Raw genomic sequence first — 20,098 nt, 5'->3', positions numbered from 1 at the left:
TATACAAAATATGATTTTTAAGCCCGAACTTCGTATCTGAAGTTCAATATGATATTTTCTTCTTCATAAGCCACAACAAATACCACCCTAACGATGTACACGAGTCAAGAGAAAGCCGAAAAAAGATATCAAGACGATTGTGACGGTAATAGGCAGAGTTTAGTCCCGTCACGGTTCTCATCCTAAGGCAATTACCAAGAGCGGCTTACTCACTGTCTATTTGGGTGGCCACGTTTCGCCCCTAATGCACCAATACTTCTTATCAACTAGGCAATTTAGAAAACTTTGAAAATGAAAAATTAATTTAACAAAAGAAATTTTCGATAGCGCATTTCAAAAAATCCACTTAAAAAATATGTTTTAGTCTTTATTCTACGTTAATGACAATGGGTGTTCACACAAGTAATTTCCATTGTAAGCATTTCAAAAATATGTAAATATCAAGTACTGACACTTTCATTTTTTTTTTTCAACTCCGTTGTAAGTCATCGTAATAAAACATGTAATTTCTTAACAATTATAAATTCTTGTAAGTATGGAAATTTTATCGAGATTTCAGATATTGTTGTGGGATGCTGAGTATGCATTAAGCATAAAAACTTTGTGGTCATAGTCTATAATTTTTTAATAGCACACAATCTTAAGAATAATCTCAAGATACCTCTAAAGTTTCGTTCTCACGACGCCATTATCGGCGATTATACCAGAATATTAGTTTGTTGTTGCTTGTACAATCCCGATAATTAGTTTGTCTTGGGTAGAAAAGTTCATTAGACGGCGATACAGTGTTCAGTAATTACAGTATGTATAATTAGAGAGAATAGAACACAAATTTTAATAAATTAAAAAAATTATTTCTGCAGGAATAAATCAATTTATCAAAATAAAACTCTCCAAAAATTATTGAGTTGATAGGTCAGTAGTTAAGGATCTTCTACAAAATCAACGTAATATAATATAACATTTATTGTGTTTTAAAGTAAATCTTTTATGACATTATTTGACAGGGTATGGTAATAGTTTGTTCATATTTTGTCATTGAAGAAAATTCACAATGAATATTAGAAAAAAAGGGATAAAAAAAACACCCACAATATTGATTAACAAATGAATTGCACATGATTGAAGCTTTTTCACATAAAGCGCAATAGTTAGATTTGTGCTATTATATTGATCCGTGTGGAGATGAGATTGAGGTTGCGCAATATATTGTGCAAGGCTGAGTATTGACTTTCAAAATTTTATTATCACTCCGTTTGTGTAAGTATTTCACACCGTTCGCTTAAATTATATATTTTGTTTTTTAAACATTCGCTCTTCTTTTTTTCCTTTCATCGACTTTCAAAATAGTCACATATTAGTAAAAATATATAATTGAATTTTGTTTTAGAGGAAAATATGCTCGTCTTGAAATAAAAACTTTATAGTCGGAATTCTAATAAATGATTTTTACAGTACAACAGTTAACAGGTCGTATGCAGTTTATTTTGATTTTTCCAATATAAAGGAAATACAAATCCACCATAGAACAGAATTGGGCATCTTCAATTGTCGGGGTAGGTTTGAAGTTGTTAATAACAAGAATAAAATAACTTCAAGGAAAATTTTATATGGATTCATATCGAAAATTACTTTCAAAGAAAATACAAGAGTATAATGATAGGAAATTATTTTAAAAACTAAAATTTGTAAGTTGATATTACTAACTAGACATTCTTTTCACTAAGTTAACTGAGAAGAAACATTAGATCCCTGAAGTGGGTACTAAGTAATCTAAAGAGTAATGGAAGGCTGACTAAAATATTAAGTTGGTAATCTAACAAAGTTTTACTATCAGTTCGGTGCTACTTTGCATAGCCGTGTAACATATCTCTACAATTACATTGCAAGTTAACAGTTAATAATTGACTGGGTAACGGTCTGCAGTCAAGGAAACATCAGCGTAAAAACATACAATATACATCTTAGAGCTTCGATAATTATTATTAATTTTTAATATATTACTCGTGTTCGAGAAACAGTAATTCCTAAATAACTCTTGACCATCCATGGTTCTTATAGTGTTAGGGATTTTAATTTTTTTAAATGTCTTTCTTTAAACAACAAAGACCATACTGCAAAATTTATAAGGAGTTACAATTTTCAATGCTTGTTTCAAGAATTTATCAAACCATTTGAATGTTGATGGTTCTTAAATTTAAACATAAAAAATTCATTCCAACACATCAAAATTAATCTCTTAAAAGAACAAGAGTTTCTTTTTATCGAAGCAGTCCCTTTAACGCATTAATGAATATAGATCCTGTCTGCCAAAATAAAAGGCCAATAAACATAACAGTAAAACTCAAAACGAAACCAAATGGCAATTGAATTCTCAGACGGACCTGTAATCAATAAACAGGCAGTAAACTTTATTGCTGCTCCGAGAATATTACTCTTTTTTCAGCACTGTTAACTTTATCAGACTAAACTGCAATAAAATGACCGCCTTTCATTAATAAACAGTGCGAATGAAAGATGTAAGCAAAGCATCAAAATTATTAACACTTTTTTTTTCTTTTAATTATAATAAAATACAGAACAGAACTGTTCAAATGTGCTTATAGTTTATTTAAATCATATTGATAACTAATCTAACTTAATTTTTAAACAATATCAAAGCTATATTTATAAATTTTAAAAAATTATATGGACATATCAAACCGAAAATAAAAAACGAAAAGAAGATATCTATCACCAATTAATAGCAACTTATACGGATGTACACCTATTCTATATAGGTACTTGAAGTCGCAATGCGTGTCAGTAAATAACATAAGAAATTTTAATCCTGCTTGAATATTCTACAACATTTTTATTAAGATAAAACGTACAAAAGCCTCCAAGACTAGAGGAAATTCTATAATAAACCGAAAACAAAAAAATTGCTAGTGCAAAAATTATTAGAATTCCTAAATTACAACAAGGTTATAATATGTTGGCTCCTATGTGTAGAGCTAAATCATAAATAAATAATTAATTGAAATTAAGTCATTTGATAAACCAAATATGAAATGATCAAAGAAAAGTATATTCCAACGTTCATTGATGACGTTTACTTTAAAATAACAAATACAATTACGTTTGTATGGAATAAATTAAAAATTATGATACAATATGAACTCTAATTAATATACTATAAAAATATATAAATAATTCAAAACAAATCAAGTTCGATTCGACAAAAACTTATTGCGTCATCATTCATTTCAGATGCAGTAAAATAATCTATACCACCCATTCTCATTACCCCCTGATATCAAACCCACGCACTCAGAGGGCTTAGAAGAAAAAAATGGCGTAATTTAAATTTAAAAAAATATTATAATTATCATATAATGGAAATGTTATCGTGTTAGTATGAAGTATGTTAGTAAAAGAGCTACAGACTTAATCTAAACCACCCCATTTGATTTCTCAAAAGGCGTGGGGGTATTAAGAAGAACTAGGTTGAATTTCAACTTACTGTGATGTTGACATATTGTAACATTGGTAGGTCCGAGTAAGGCTCAAATTAACAAGGAGACAGAAGAAACATAAAAGAAAAAAATAATAGGCATTCCGTAAACGCTGTTGAGGTCGATACACAACAAAAATGGTAACAGAAGCAATACACTGGTATGTGTAGCTAATCAAGTGCACATTGGCATCCATAGTTGTGTAACCATGGGCCGGCAAGCTTGCTTAACACTTATAATTACACACGTAAACCATTAAAGCTTTTGTATGCATACAAAATAATATTTACCACTCTTATTCTAATGCAATTTATAAATAGCATGCATTTCAAATATGCAATAAAAAACACTTATTGCAACAAAAAAAAAAATACTTATGTTAAAAAATTTTAAAAAATATGTAGGAAAACAAAAATAAAACAAAATAAATGATTTACATTGTAATTTTATTATTTAAAACAAACAAGTTAGTTTAAATTACCCTTGCGTTGCGTCATGGACAACAATTGTACGTAGTCTTCTGTATTTTCTTCCAGATTATTTACATAACATGTACAAAATGTTGTTACTATCACATTAACATTTGTTGTCTTAAAAATATATATATTTCATCCAGTAATAAAAAATAAATATATTAAGAGAATAATATTTCCAATATGTGAACAGCCATCCATTAAAAAAAAAAGTATTAAAAACAAATTGTAACGTGATAGTGACAAGACATCACCCTTTATCAACAATAAATAAATAATGTAATATTGTTTAAAGAAAATATTATAGAATAACCTGTCCCTTCATCACAGGAGCTCGCGTTGTGCAAGCTCGTAACTCTCATCAAAAGAAAACAGAATAAACAACAAAATATACAAAAGAAAAATTATAGAAGTAACTAGAAAAGCAGATTTACAATCCCATGTCTAATATAGACTCTTTTGTTTGATATAAAATATAATTAACAAAATAAATAGCAATAAAATCTGATTCAAAATCACGATAGAGATTTATCACACTTTCCCTCTCAGATCTCATTCACACATGAACACAATAATTTTTAAATTATTTAGTAATAACTTGTGGAGATTTTTTTTATAGACTGTGCCTCCATTAGTCGTTACTTTACTTAAATTAAAAAAGAAAAAATTATCAATTCACTCTATTTATAATTATTTATAGATTTATGTATATAATAAATTTAATAAATTTACAATCTAATTAGTTAAATTACACTTATAGCTTGTATAGCTCTGTACAGTTATGCTAGCTGATCCAAAGGGGCTTGATAAAACGTAAATATTAATAATTAATTTAATCTAGAGTCCCTTTGTCGATTCAGCAAGCAATCAAATTATTTATTATGTTTTGACCAATCAAAAAAAAAAAAAAAAAAGTGTATCAAACTATTGAAAAAGTACAATCATGCTATAAAAGCCAGCCTGGTCATGGTAGCAGATGTAGCGGGTCTGGTTTTCGGTGACTAGGGCCTAGCCAATTAAAAAATAATTACGAGGAAGGCTAAGATAAATGTAAAAATAATTAGCCCAACTATGACGTAGAGCTTAGGTTATTTATTAGAGCCACTAACTCACTGCAGGATGATGGTTCCCCACGTGTGTCAGTTCTCTATCCTCTATAAGGGGCCATTTGTGATCTTGCGTAACTTCGTGGCCACAACTTGCGTATGACAGGGAAACAATTTGAGATAAGTAAGCCCCTCAGTCGAAGCCTAATTCCTTTGATGGAGCTTAACGAGCTTCACATCAAAGCAGCCACCGGTGTTTAAAAAAAATTACAGAGTTATCACTTTTGATTTAATAAACTACGTCGGGAACCAACCACTCAGGACAACATATTTTCGCTGAATAGATTATCTTTGAACTAGATAATCTATTCGGGTTTCAGGTCATTTATAAGTGGGATTAGTTTAAAATTTATTTTGGCACTAAATTCATTTAATCGATTTTATGTGTATTTTAAGTTTTTAATAAACACCAAATACTTTTAATAAATTATAATAATTTAATTCATTAAAAAAAAAAAAGTGAACAGAATAACTTATATAAACAGACTTTTATACCATAATTACTGCACTACTGGAAGAGCTAAAAGGTTTCCAAAAATTGAGATTTTCTAAAAAAAAAAAAAGTTCATTCGTAAGCTACTTAAGCACAAAAATCAGGACAAAATCTTTTTTTTATATTTTTATTTTTGAATGTTACCTAACTTTGTTGTACTTGGTATATTTTTCTTTCTTTTTTTTTCAACCATGAAGAAAATAATGGGAATTGGTATTTAATATGAGTTTAGATACATAAATATATATATTTTAATTTGTAAATAAAAACTTTTTAAAAAAACTACTTGAAACTCATTTAATTAGATATTTTTAAAATATGTAAGTATATTAATTAAGAATATTTTAAGTCAAAACTGAAACTAATTTCTTTAGCAAAAAATTGTTTACCTTTATTTTAAAAAGGTAAATAAAACAATAAAATTTTCTAATTCCATATTTATATCTTATATTTTATCATACCAAGAATGATATCTTGTATAATATACCAAGATGTTAAATTTTATTCAATGATAGGATATCTATTTCAATTAATTTTAATAAATCAAAGTATATAATAAAAATAAATATATAATATAATTATAAGAACATATAATAACGAATGTACTATATTTAAAATCAAATTATTTTAATTTATTTTATTAAATTCATTTAGCATCAAAAGACAAAAGAAATATCCCAAAATTATAAAGCTCATGAAATATTAAATTTAACTTTTGATCCGAAAGTCAAATGAACAACTGAATAATAAACTTGTGTATCCATGGTCTTAGAAAGTTGATGCATCACCATTTAAAATTTCAGAGCCCATACTATTAAAAAAATATCAAAACAGAATAAACCTACAGTGACCAGGCTGACAAAATAAATATCGTGCACAACAAAACCATGCTCACTACATAGCGTTTCGGGAGGCGGGCCTTGATCGTGGGGCAGGCGGTTGGAGGGAGTTGTTCATAAAAAGTCTCTTTAGAAGAACATACAGTAACTAAATGAAACGTGCATTAAAAATAATTTATTTAGATTTATAGTTTTATATAAAATATTAATAAACCAAAAAATTAAAAATCATCTCAATAGCATCTATTAAAAAATACCACCTCAATCAAATAGGATGGATGGAGAAGAGGAATCTCAAAGAAAGAAAAAAGATAGTTGATATCGAATGGCCTACCAAAATGTCCAAAATAACGAGTGAGCCTAACGAGGAATAACCAGCACTTCATATGACTAACATTAAGTTGGATATAGTAGCACAGAATTTATATCATTATATTATTTATTATTATATTTTTGACTAAGAATAAAATGATAAGTAAAAAAAAATTAACTATATTGTTAATAATGATAATTCATTCGTGGATAAATATTCCTTCTAATGGGAAGATTCTCTACTATTTTTTTTTTTTAGTGCGACATTATTATAAAATATATTCAAAACAGATAATCCATAATACCATCTTTCATATAATGACATGTTTTAAATTAATAGATCATTTAGAATAAAGAATTTTCTTATTTTTAAAATTTAATTAAAAAAATTAATTACGAAAATATATAGAAATCAATTTAAATTCAATTACTGCTTTTGTTAATTTAAAATGGACAAACAATTTTCATAGCTATGAGCGCATGATTTATTGTAAGAAACTGAAATATTCACAACTTTGACGTATTCTAATGTAAAAAACAAAATATAGAACGAGATGTAAGTGAGGAAAAATGAAAAAGAAACTATAAGGTAAAAAAATATTTTGTTTAAAATATACTCCTATTCATATCAGAATAATGAAGAAAAGATGGCAAAGGGTTGGTTAAACTTGAGATTTACTTTATGAAATCAACAAATATGAAACTCGACTATTTTACTCGTTTACGAATAAATTGATACGATAGAAGTACGATGGCTACTATCCTCTAAGAATGGCAAAGTTGGTTATGTACTCAACGCTGGGGGTGTGAATGGGGCATGTGGGGATGGGGAGGGTAATGAGGGAGAGGGGATGGACAGGCTTGCTGGTAGCCCGCAGGGCTAGAACAGGGGATGAGGTGGGGTGGCGGGGACTGGTGGAGCATGAGATGGTGGTGGTGCGGGGACCCATGGGCCAACCCCTGCCCGCCCATCAGGCCCGCGGTACCGCTCCCGTACAGCTGCCTTACTTTCTGTTCCTCCTCTCCGATGTTGTACGACAGCTCTGTCTCCTCGAACCCCGTCGCCGACATGCGCTGGTCCCCTCCAGAGGATGACGGGCACGGATCTGGCGAGTTCAGGCAGGTCTGGATGAGGGCCTTTCCTGCCTCTGAGGTGATCATGGGCTGTAACTTCCGCGTAGCGAAAGTATATACATGCCCGGTCTCTGACGCTACGAGCAACATGACTTGCGTGCCCGTCAGCGTCGATAGCTCGTAAGCCTGAAACAGAAAAATCAAATATAAATGCGAACGAAATAACATATCTTTAAAACATAAAAATATTTTTCTATAACATGGGTTATGTAACAAGAATATGATAATTAAATGTAGTGTATAGACTAGGTATAACAAGCCAATGGCAAATTTTAATACATGACTATAATTATTTGAAATATACCTATAATTGTTATAAACAATTACATGGTCTACCTATGGGAAGAAATGTATTAATCAATTTAACTCATATCAAACTTAACAAACAATTTTTATTCAATTAAATAAAAATCAACCTCTCCTAATTCATTTTGTTTTTAAATTGTAAAAAAAAGAATCGATAAAATGAATTATTAGAATAATTTCATAAGTGTAATCAAATATTAAAATTCACAATAGAAAAAGTAGAGATAAATTTTTTTTTTTTAAATATTCAGGTGTCTATAAAAAAAACATTAAAAAAACAAAAAAACAAATGCCCAATATAGAATCGCTAAAAAAAGTGAAGAATAGGGCAGATCATCCATAAGGGAAGCGCTCGAGATCATCCTGGGTCACACTGATCCTCTATAAATAGACACGGGGGAGGTTAAACCTGCATGCTACAATCACTTTCTTTTATACCAAGAGAAAACATTTTTACCAAGAACTGGGCACAAGACAAGACCCTTTATAAGTTAAAGTAGAACAATTTTTTTTTTTTTTAGAACCAAACATATAATCTTTCTTAATAACAATAGCAATGGCCATGGAAAGCTAATTTGCAGATTAATTTGTTATCCATCGTAGATATGTACTGTTGTGAATATTAGATAGATTACATTATTTATAATAAAAATATTCTTACGACTGAGAGACAGAATATTCTTCAGTCTAAGAAAAAGTCTATCAAAAACCTAACACTACAGAAATCACAAAATATCAAAGCTGAAAATTTGATTCATACACATGGATATTAGGACTCCATTGATCCCATTTTATTTTGAGAGTTTTGAGAATTTCTAATTCTGGTGAATAAAGTTTCTTTTCGAGATGAAATCGAATTTGTTTAGTTATTGCATTAATCGAATTATTAAGTTGTTTAGTTATTTCTATATTTTTATATATTATTAGTTATATAAGTTATTATGCTATATTGCTATTATTCTGTAGCCCACATAACTCAGGTATTATCAATGGGAAGAGATATTTTCAAAGGATTATCGTAGAGAATCTATAAATCTATTTTATTTTGTTAATCGTCGTAAAATCATCAAAAACCACAATATTTTTTTTAAAGCTCTTGGAGTAAACTAGATTTCACGAAATAAAAATACTTATTTTTACTTAATGAAAGGAACAGACACTTGCAAGACTTCTTTCATCAAACAATTTACATGAATCATTTAAATCGTTCGCATAAAAACAAAGTGGCTCTGAATGTACTTTATAACACCTTCTTAAAAATATTAGATCCAGTTTAAGTCGATAACTTCAAATGGTGAGTTCACCATGGACATATATTAATTAATACTAGCTGGCCATGTTATATTGCGAGGAAGGATCCTGGTGTCCTTAATTTCCTATATCAATCCATTTTCTTCTAGTTAATGTCCTTTTAATTACCATAAATCAGACGAAACATGCTCACAGAGCTTACTACTTTCTCGTTAAGCATGCTATACGGGAATTAAGCAAACTGCATTTACAATTCAACAAACCTTGTCCATTAACTGTGAAATTCTAGGAAGGTGTAGTAATACATGCGTTAGAAATTCGAATGAGTTATTGACTTGTATATTGTAAAGGAACATGCAAGGCTTACTAAAATACATGTACCAAAACAATGAAATATCATGTAATTTATTTGTAGGATGGATAACTTTCTTTTAATCGAATAATTTTGACTAAGCGTATTTAATCAAAAGAAAGCAATAATTATATTTTAGTTAGAAATTAAATTAAACTATAGATTTTATGAACAAATTTTCATTTAAAAGCTATAACACCAATGATTCCAGATTACAACAGATACTTACAATTTTCCAAAGAATCGATAAATTTTATAGGTGAATTGTTATAATAAGTCATAAAAAAAAAAACGATTAAAGACTTCAAACTAATCAAAAATTATTTGTAAACATGAAGTAAGTAAGAATTGACAATTGTAACAACAGCAAAGTAAGGATTGAAAAGAAAAATAATTTTATTTGGTTTATATCTTTTGGCCAATGACATGCACTAATTAAGCTGATCTAGTCAGTTGCTTCTCAAAATTCATACAAACAAGACGTACGTATTTGGAAGGTTGTTCTGAGAATCCACACAGATAATTAATCGGGCTAGAGAAACTTTTTTAATTTAAATATTAGCGCAAGTGTTTTTAGTAATTATAAAAATCACTAAATGTCAAATATGATAATTTAGATAATAAAAATAAATACTGAAATCATAATGCAGTAAATACATCAACTTACAAAATAAACTATTTAAAGCTAATTCTAGTGAAGTTGAAAATAATTATGAATAATTATCACAAATAAGTAATCAAAACAAGCAGGGAACTTCAATTGAAATACCAATGACCAAGTATTTCATGACACTTTTGAAAATTGTATATTGCAGAATTTAATTTAAATATTTTATTATTTAAATTTTAAGTTGTTTTTGTTTATAAAAGAAATTGCATTTCTTATATAAATACATGGTGTTATTTCCTATATTGAAATATTTCTGGAATGAACTAGTAATGAAGCTAAACTATCAATTTGTAATTGCATATATTATTACCGAAATCATAAACAATTGCAGTCAGATGCAGTTATTACGTCAACATTATCAAATAACCTAAAAAACTAAATAAATATGAAAATACCAAAAATAAAAACATGACAAATATATGTTTTAGAATTTGAGTTTGGTAATAATATTGGCATAATTATTATTTAATTCATCAGTGTCTAGTTGGACATTGCGGAACTTGTTTATGTATTTTCTTATACATATATGGATTCTGAGTTTTACTGTTTATTATTTATTTTCTTAGTGATTATTTTTACATTGTGAAATAAAAATTTATGTTTGAATGTTTAGCTTTGAGTTGATGACTTTTTTTAAATAATATTTATTTAATGAAAGTATGACTGTAATTGTAAGATAGGTTCTTGCATAGAAATGAAATTATGTGCAATTTTGATATGGTCTAATATCAATAAAAATGTTAAGTAATAATTTTATTTGTACTTTTGGGTTATTTGTTGTAATATAACAACTTTAGGTCTTTGCAGACTTATACCTAGGACGACTTGTTAGGCCGAAACATTGTAAAATCATCAAAAACATTTCTTGTGAAGTATCAATAGGCCATCTCTTATGTTAATTTACATACCTGGCGTTCACTTTTAATCAAATAATAATTGAATCCATTTCATGTGCTGGCCTAATTTAGATTTTTAATAAAAATATTGAAATATTTCGTAAATGATTTTTTCGGTCAAAAAAGTTATCCTACTAATGTGTTCTGTTAATTAAAGGGATCTTTCTAGAATTTAACTAAGGTATTCTACCGATCTAGGCAAGATAATAGTGTCGGGAAAAAAGATATTTATACAACAATTACAATCGAAGGACAAAGTAGCAAATGATCAGAGACACGTTTTATATTTTCTTTTGTATAAATCAATACAATTAATTGAATGGTTGCATAGAAAACTTCCATTAAATCCCAACCGACTATACTGATAATTCAAATTTCAAAAAAAAAAAAATACTCACATTTTTCTCCGCCACCCCTCAATTACTATTACTGTAATTTGATATCGTAAACATAAAATCAAAATTACAAATAATCGTAAATTATAATTGAAACTATTTGATGATAAAGAATTCAGAAAACAGAAATATTCCACTTGTGTGTTACTAATAAACAAAATATGTCAGTAATCTGACCACAATCTACGATTATTCTGTCAAAAGTCGTTATCCTTGACTTTCAATGCAAAATCATTTATTTGTTATGGAACAACAGCCCGTGAGGCTAGTAAACAAAACAGTGGGTTAAGAAAACGTTATATTTATCGACATAGTTTGACTAGTATTGAGGAGTAAAAATGAAATTAAAAGATAAAACGATTGATTTTAATAAAGATGCCAATAATATCAATGAAATCGAAATATGATCAGACTTTGCCACGATGATATACAAATAAAATATAAAATCTGACCCTATGTATAATAATGACAGAGGTGTCACTGGAAAAGATTCCTTGATCGCAGAACAGACAGCATATATTTATTCCTGGGTGGTAAGAGGACACCCACATGAGAAGTTTCGATGGTTGTTGTAAAAGAGTCCCTGTCAGACCGTAATAAGGGACATCCATTACCTAACTCGCTTCCGTCAAGCGACAGATCTTTCTCGGCCGAAGAAATATGACACCACTCCCTAACCGAAGAATTTAGTTGTCACTCTGACGGGACTAATTTATCATCATCTACCGTTTTTAGAAGTTTTAAATTCATTCTATGGACAAAAATATAGATGGAATGTTATATGGTGTGAACATTTATTCAATGTAACGTAAAATGAGAAATTTTCAGTAATATTTAGCAATTATTACAACATAGTGCAAATTTAAAGGTATATCTTTATTTTTAAGGTATTCGGACACATATTTAAGGTTAGCACTATGTTCCAAACACCTCGTGGAAGAGTTAAGCAGTCCAAAGAAGCACCTGTCAAATCATGGTCTCCATCCTGACAAATCCCGATAATTTTTTATAAGAAATAATTTTCAATATAAATATTTATAAAATAAAAATAATATATTGCACATTAATTTTTTTTTGAGAGTGGGTAATCAATTAAAAAAAAAACATTTACTTTTTTAGTCTTTATCTCTAAACTAGACACTTAAAATATTCATATTATACGTATATCATATATCATACGATTCACCCAACACACATTTTTGGTAGGTTTAGTGATAATATTTTTTTTTTATTTAGAAAGTTATGAAAAGAAATTATGTAACAATGATAACTGACTTGGACAATTAGCTTACACCAAAAGGAATCAATTTTTAGTAACATGGACAAATCAATTGTACAGTATATTAGCAGAAATATAGTGTTATGTATTGAGTGCATTCTAAATAAATAATACGAAAAAGTTAGGTATCCTGCGTGAGGGGATATTACAATATGCATTACTTGACATATATTGTTCATTAAAATAAAAATGAAATCATTTTGGTTTCGTTCAAAACCTCATGTGTACCAAACTTATAAGGAACAATAACTTTCAGTAAAATAATTTTTAAAAATTTATTATTGATTATTATTATTATTATCATCACTAATTTATAATTTCTTTACTGTTACCCCGATCATCTTTCAACAGTATATTACATGCGGTCAACTATGAATGTTTCAATTAAAATAATTCAAATATTTCCTTTGTTTTATTAATTTTAATTATTATTCAGAATTATAAAATTTAAAAAGCTAAAATTATTAAGTGTGTACCAAATAAGAAGGTTCAGAGACCTATCCTTCAGCTTCCTACAAAACGTAACAATAAACCATTACCTGATTTTTAATGGGGTTGTGGGAAATTAAATTTTAATGAATATTTTTTGTTCTAGATCAAAATACTTTTATCTCATACAAAAATTATTCTTAAGAAATTGATATCATTTAAAAATGGAATATAGGTTACATTTAATATAATGATCTACAAAATTAATACATTAAAAATTTATAACACCACATTTCTGGTCATTAAGGACAAAAATAATCATAAAAATGTCAACTAAATATATATAATATACAAGAGGAACAACTATAATGTCGATGAGCTAATATAAAAGGACAGTTAGAGGCAACTTAACTGTTAAGAGACAAAACCTGTTTTGCACAACAGATGGGCCGAAATTGGTTGAGGCAGAGTTACGAATGGAATATTCTTTTAACCTGATGTTAATACAAAGTATAAAGTAGAATAAATTACATACTTGAAACTACCTTTAATGTAGGTAAAGCGCACTCAAGGTTTTAAAGTGGGCGAAACCCATACATATTAAAAAGTAGCGATTGCCGAGTTCCGGAACCGCGAGAGATTGACTGGTCAAAAATAGATAAAAAATATACACTTTAAAATAAGATTGAAAACAATAATCCTGATGCTATCCCTTATCTACTTCGGTGAAATCTATAATCCACGCCTCTAAATAACAAATTAAAATTCTGTTATTTATATAATTATGTAATATAAATTATATCATACAAATATTTAGTGATTTCCTACTTTTCAAAATTTGTCCTTTATTTCAAAATATATTTACACTACAAACTGACGTTTCGGAGTCCTCCTCCGTCTTCAGAGTGCTTCTACAAATTAAAAAAAACAATACAACAATAATATAATAATAAAAACCTATGAAGATTGTAGGAAGACAGTCCGGGTGGCGAACAATAAAGGTATCAAAATAGTAGAAGAAAACTACTTATTGTTAACCAATTTTTCGCTCCATTTTTCAGGATTTCGTCTCAGGACTGTCAGATTGAAACAAAGATGACAACTGAGATGTCACAAGCAAAGTGGGGCGAAACGTTCGTTAACAATAAATAGTTTTCTTCTACAATTTGATACCTTCATTCTCTGCTACCGCACTATCTTCCAACAATGTACCTCATAAGGTCACCTTCTTCCAATAAAAATCTACTTAATAATTATTATTTAAATATTAGTTAAAATTTATATGAATTACTCTGTTGTAAAAATAATAATCTTTCTCTTCCTGACTGACACTATTATTAAAAAAAAAAAAAATTATTTCGGGAAAGGGAAACCACCTCCCTATGTTAGTATTTTGCTGAGCCTTCCACATATTCATCAGTTCTCGTTATTGTTTATCTTTTTTTTTCTTTATTTACTTTCCTTACTAAGACACCATAAACATTTTTCATTCTATTATAAGTTTACGTTATTAATAATATCTGCATAATGACTTTTCAATTTTACTGCGATGTTAAAAATTACAACCATATTAATATTTTTTGTGATACAGATGGCTTCTTTTAATCTCCTACTCTTTGTATTTTCTTTTCTACATCTAAAATTTTAGAGTTTTAAAAATTGAAATTATGTTTTCTTATAATGCTGTGACGAACCACTCTATTATTTTTGTTTTTGTTATTTTAAAAATTACTTATAAGCTGTTTCATCCTCGCATCCAATTGTTTTAAAGCTTCTCAGATATATGAATTTTCAATTTTACTGCGATGTTAAAAATTACAACCATAGTAATATTTTTTGTAATACAGATGGCTTCTTTTAATCTCCTACTCTTTGTATTTTCTTTTCTACATCTAAAATGTTAGAGTTTTAAAAATTGAAATTATGTTTTCTTATTATGATGTGACGAGCCACTCTATTATTTTTGTTATTGTTATTTTTAAAATTACTTATATGCTGTTTCATCCTCGCATCCAATTGTTTTAAGCTTCTCCGATATATGTCATAACAATCACTGCCATCTATCCTGTACACTAAAAATAAAATTAGTACAGTCTTACGTTATTAAAATATTACGGTAGACGGTATCTAGAACTTATAACAGGTTAGTGTAATAATGTCTTCTAGCTAAAAAAAATCATCTAAATAAATAAATAGAAGTTCACTGAATAAAACAGAAATCACAACATATTTTCCGGAAAAAAAAAATAAAAAGATAAACTATAGAAATACAATTTTCTCAAAGCTATAACTTTCGGTTAAGTCAGGAAGAAGAAAATAAATTTAAACAAAAAGATTGTTCATGTTATAGTGGTATAGGTTTATTTTTTAAAGATAATTATATTTAGAAGATAAATAATACAATTGCGTAGAAAAGATTAAAATGAACATAGAAGGCGAAATACAATAAAGCCTTTTAACTAAAAACAAATTAATTAAATAAATAGAATTTCACTGAATAGAATAAAAATCACAAAATATGTTTTGAAAAATAAATAAACTTGTCTCAAATTTTCAGGAATTTATTTATTGTCACTAGTAATAAATTACAAACAGGAGATTCTGAAGAGTGCAAGTTCTAAAAATATAAATTCAGTATTTAAGGATTAATAAACTTTGAAACAATTCAGTAAAAATCCAATGGTAAAGTTAAGGAATCTATTTAATTTTCAATTAATTTTTAATTATCATACATTTTAATGAAGTAATGACGAAGATTAGGTCGACAATTCTTAAAACATATACAATTCACTCTCTTTAAAAACTTATTTATAATAAAATCTAAATGTAAAAAGTTTCATTTTGACAACGGGATTTGATACAAAAATTCTTATGTTTCAGCAATCACGGATAATCCCTTTTTAACATGGATGAAACTACGTAGAAAAACTAATATAAAAATAAAACGGATAAAATTGTAAAATGAAAATTTGAAGGTACAAAAAAAAATTCTGAGTATAGTTTCTTTGTAGTTAAACTATTTCGTTATTTATACCATTAGTTCAGATAAAAAAGCACAGTGGTTCTAGCAAATGAACAGCCCAACATGAAAATATTTCTTCTCAGAATAAAAATAAAAAGTAATTATGAGAAAGTAGTTGCAGATTAAAGAATAGATTACTTCTTATATTAGAGACTACACAAAAAGTTATTTATGGGAACAAAAACCTGAGATAATAAATAGAAACCGAAACACATAAAAACCCGAATTAACTATATGAATGAAAAGTCACATGTCTAGCTAGAACTGACCGGAGAACGAATTAATTAGCAGCATCAAAATTCAGTCCCGATTCTGAGATAAATTCTTTAGATTCCAATCTCAAAGAAAACGAGAAAATATTTTAAAAATTTTAACAGAAAAGAACTATTGGAAAGATAAAAATAAACATCTTAAAGATACCGAGGGCGCATAAATAACTTTTGATGTAGGGCGTAGGAATAGATAAGACGGTAGCCGCCGAAAGAAGACAGTGATAAAGATCCTGTACATAAACAGGAGAGGATGTGGTCAGTAAAAAGGGTCCAAGAGCTTTTAAAACGTTTAATTGAACTGAAAGGACATTAAGGACGAAAATTGCCAGGAATCCTAATGGCCGCGGCTCGAGCCCCGTCGCTTCTTCTTTTTCTTTCTTTCTTTAAACTTCTTTCTGAAAAGAGAGAAAAAAAAAGAAAGAAAGAAAAAGGAAAGAAATTCGAGAAACGCTACTCGTTACAAGCTTCCTGATTCTAAATTCTGAATGCGGCAGAGGAGTTTCGAAAACCCACTCCTCAACCAACTTCAGAGGCCGTGCCGCTGAAATTAATCAGTCTCGCAGTAACAAGCATCCTTCGCAATTTATTCTAACCTCAGGTTCATCAACAATAACAAACGTTCTTAATACTAAACATATATTAACAACATAAAACTGACAAGTGTATCAAAAATATTTAATTATACAATGCAATACAATGAAACTAACAAAAATAAAGTTGCATAGTGTAAACACAACAAATAACCCTGAACCAGTCACGCCAAACTGGTTCACAACCAAGGACACATAAAAATATTTAACAACAAGCACCGGCCAAAAATAAAAAACCTCTATGACTTATTTTCTTTTTAATACCAAACATAATCATTGTAGGTGCACTAAAAAAGCAACAAACGAACAAAAAAAAAACCGTTTGAAATAATTTTAAGCAAAATATAATATCCTAATCTCTAATCTATAAAACATTTTGCTTTAGTTTTACTTTAGTTAAAATGTTTTTAGTGATGTAAAAAAGTGAAATCAAATAAATAGAAACAATAAGCAAAGAATTTCAGAGTGTAGTCGAATCTAAAACAAAAGTTAAATACAATATAACTGATAAACAAAATACCATATAGAATTAATAAATAAAAAATTGCAGTATAATATCAAATATTATATAAATTATTTACTTGAAAATATAAACAGATATGTAAAGTATGACCATCGATCTTATCTATTGATTAGCTATATAAATTAAAATACTGTTTCGTATTGAAAAAGATAAACTGATTTCCAAGGATTAGTTACGAAACTCGAAGCTAGAGTACTAAAGCAGATCCACAATACACAAAATCATCATCACAATCATAACATTTATTTACATAGTACATTCATTGATAGTGTAGGAAATTTACAGAACATAGTAAGTTCAAGTATTAAAAACAAAATTAATTCCTTTTCTCGAGTTATTTAGCTTTAATACAAAAGTCATAGTTACAGGTCACCACGCGATCATACTGTACATTACCATTTCTTAATATTTCAATTTTTGTTTTATCCTTGGTACAATGATTCTTTCTTTTTATTTATTTAATGTAATTTACAACTGTAAAATAATATATACAATAAGTAAATCAGTGGAATGTTTTATTTACACATGAAAATCTTAGAAGGAACCACCCATCGGTAGTACATCAAGTATTAATTTAAATTAGAAGGTCCCGTGGCCATCTTCTTTTCAGACGCCTCGGAGGATTATCAAGGATTGTTAAGGATGAAAGATTAAGAACTTATGGGTTAGGATGGGTAATCCTTACCCATTTGGGTTTGGAGTTTGGAATGAAAAGACGAATATCTGTTTTAGGCTAAATCTGCAACGAATGGGTTTTAAGGTCTTTGGGGATGAGTTTATTTGTAACGTAATAAGGAGCATCAAGGATTTTACGTAGGATTTTGGATTGTAAGGATTGGATGCGGGAAGAATATGATAATTTGGTGGAGCCCCAGAGCACAATTCCAAATTGGTCTGATTATCATAGTGTATAATAATTTTTTGTATTGTATGGGAAGTTTAGAGCGTTTGTCAAGAACTGTTGTAGCAATCGAAATCGACGAGCAGTTTCTTGTCGTTTTAGTCTTGTATGTGGGTTCCATGAAAGTCTCTTGTCAAGATGGAGTCCTAAGTATCGAATCTGTTCACATGGCATTAATGGAGTATTTAGAAAGGATACTGCAGAGGTGATACAATGATTCTGAAACACTTTTTACAGTTTGTTACTTATTAATAAAATATATAATTTATTTTAATAATAAACCATTGTCTGATGATTAGCAGCGTTAATTTGACATTATTAATTTTTAACAATCATAGATATTATAACCATGAACGTTTGACGACGGATTATTTGCAGAAGCCTAAATTCAACCGTATTATCTTACGATTTTGGTAAATATGTGAATAATATAATACATTTCTCTTGACATGAATGCAGCACCAGTGCTCCTTTCACTAAGTTTTTTCATATGAATTCATATAGAACAAAGACATTCATATGGAAATCAAGATGACATATATAGAGTTTGGGACTTCCTTATAGGGTGAGGAGTTTGGCAAAGTTCCATGCCCGCTTATTCACGAATCGTGTGCTGCATCTTCATTGAGGTGATTCAAAGACTGGAGAGATTAATTATGTTCTAACTTCGTCGCATTCACAAGTATCTGTTTTATTTTATTTTAAAATGCCGTACATAAGTAAACCTAGCCAAAAATCAACATTTTTCACATTCAGGAACGCGGTAGCGTTCCGTCCCCCAGGCAAAAAAAATCGCCAAAACAGTGAGCAAAAACAACAAACACCGCATTTTCTCGACATAAGATGTACGGGGTTTCGGCTATCTGGAACACCATAAATACAATGTCTTGGAACCTTTACACAAATATATCCTTATAAAATTTGGGTCATTGATTAAATCTTTATCCCAATCTAACTTTAGCGAGCCGAGTTCTAACACTTCAAAAATGCCATTTTTCCTGGTCACATTCCCGTTCCTGTCGGCATTTGGCGGACCTAAAACCTAAACGGCTATTTGGTTCAGTCGCAACATGAAATATGCATACATATGTATTTCACACAGTTTAGAGCTTTTTGTATGATTTGTACATCGAGAAAGCATTTGTTGGATCTAGTTAGTATTTCGACGGAAAGAAAGAGAATGCGTAAGTTTCTTCAATCGTTAACACTTTATTTGAATGAGAACTTACTTTCAACAGGTGTACAATTTAATGCTCAATACAATAAACATTTTATTGAAATATGGAATTTAGGTAACGAAAGGAACATAGAATTTTTTTTCTTACCGGTTCTATATTTTTTTTTTGAAACCATAATCC

General features: G+C 28.9%; 1 protein-coding gene across 5 annotated transcripts in view; it reads right to left on the bottom strand.

Annotated features, from left to right (window-relative positions):
• bs (blistered) overlaps positions 1-20,098 on the bottom strand; it is a 417,141-nt gene that overhangs the window by 278,010 nt on the left and 119,033 nt on the right. For all 5 annotated transcript variants that reach the window (XM_067045519.1, XM_067045520.1, XM_014417852.3 and 2 more), the window contains exon 2: positions 7,729-7,980. In XM_067045519.1, coding sequence (XP_066901620.1) covers positions 7,729-7,980 — 252 coding nt within the window. The remainder of the gene's footprint in view (positions 1-7,728; positions 7,981-20,098) is intronic.

This window comes from Halyomorpha halys, unplaced genomic scaffold, assembly GCF_000696795.3.
Source record: "Halyomorpha halys isolate HHAL.00 unplaced genomic scaffold, Hhal_1.1 Scaffold170.1, whole genome shotgun sequence".
Taxonomy (NCBI): domain Eukaryota; kingdom Metazoa; phylum Arthropoda; class Insecta; order Hemiptera; family Pentatomidae; genus Halyomorpha; species Halyomorpha halys.
The sequence above is the reverse complement of the archived record's forward strand: the minus strand, read 5'-3'. Positions and strand labels throughout refer to the sequence as shown.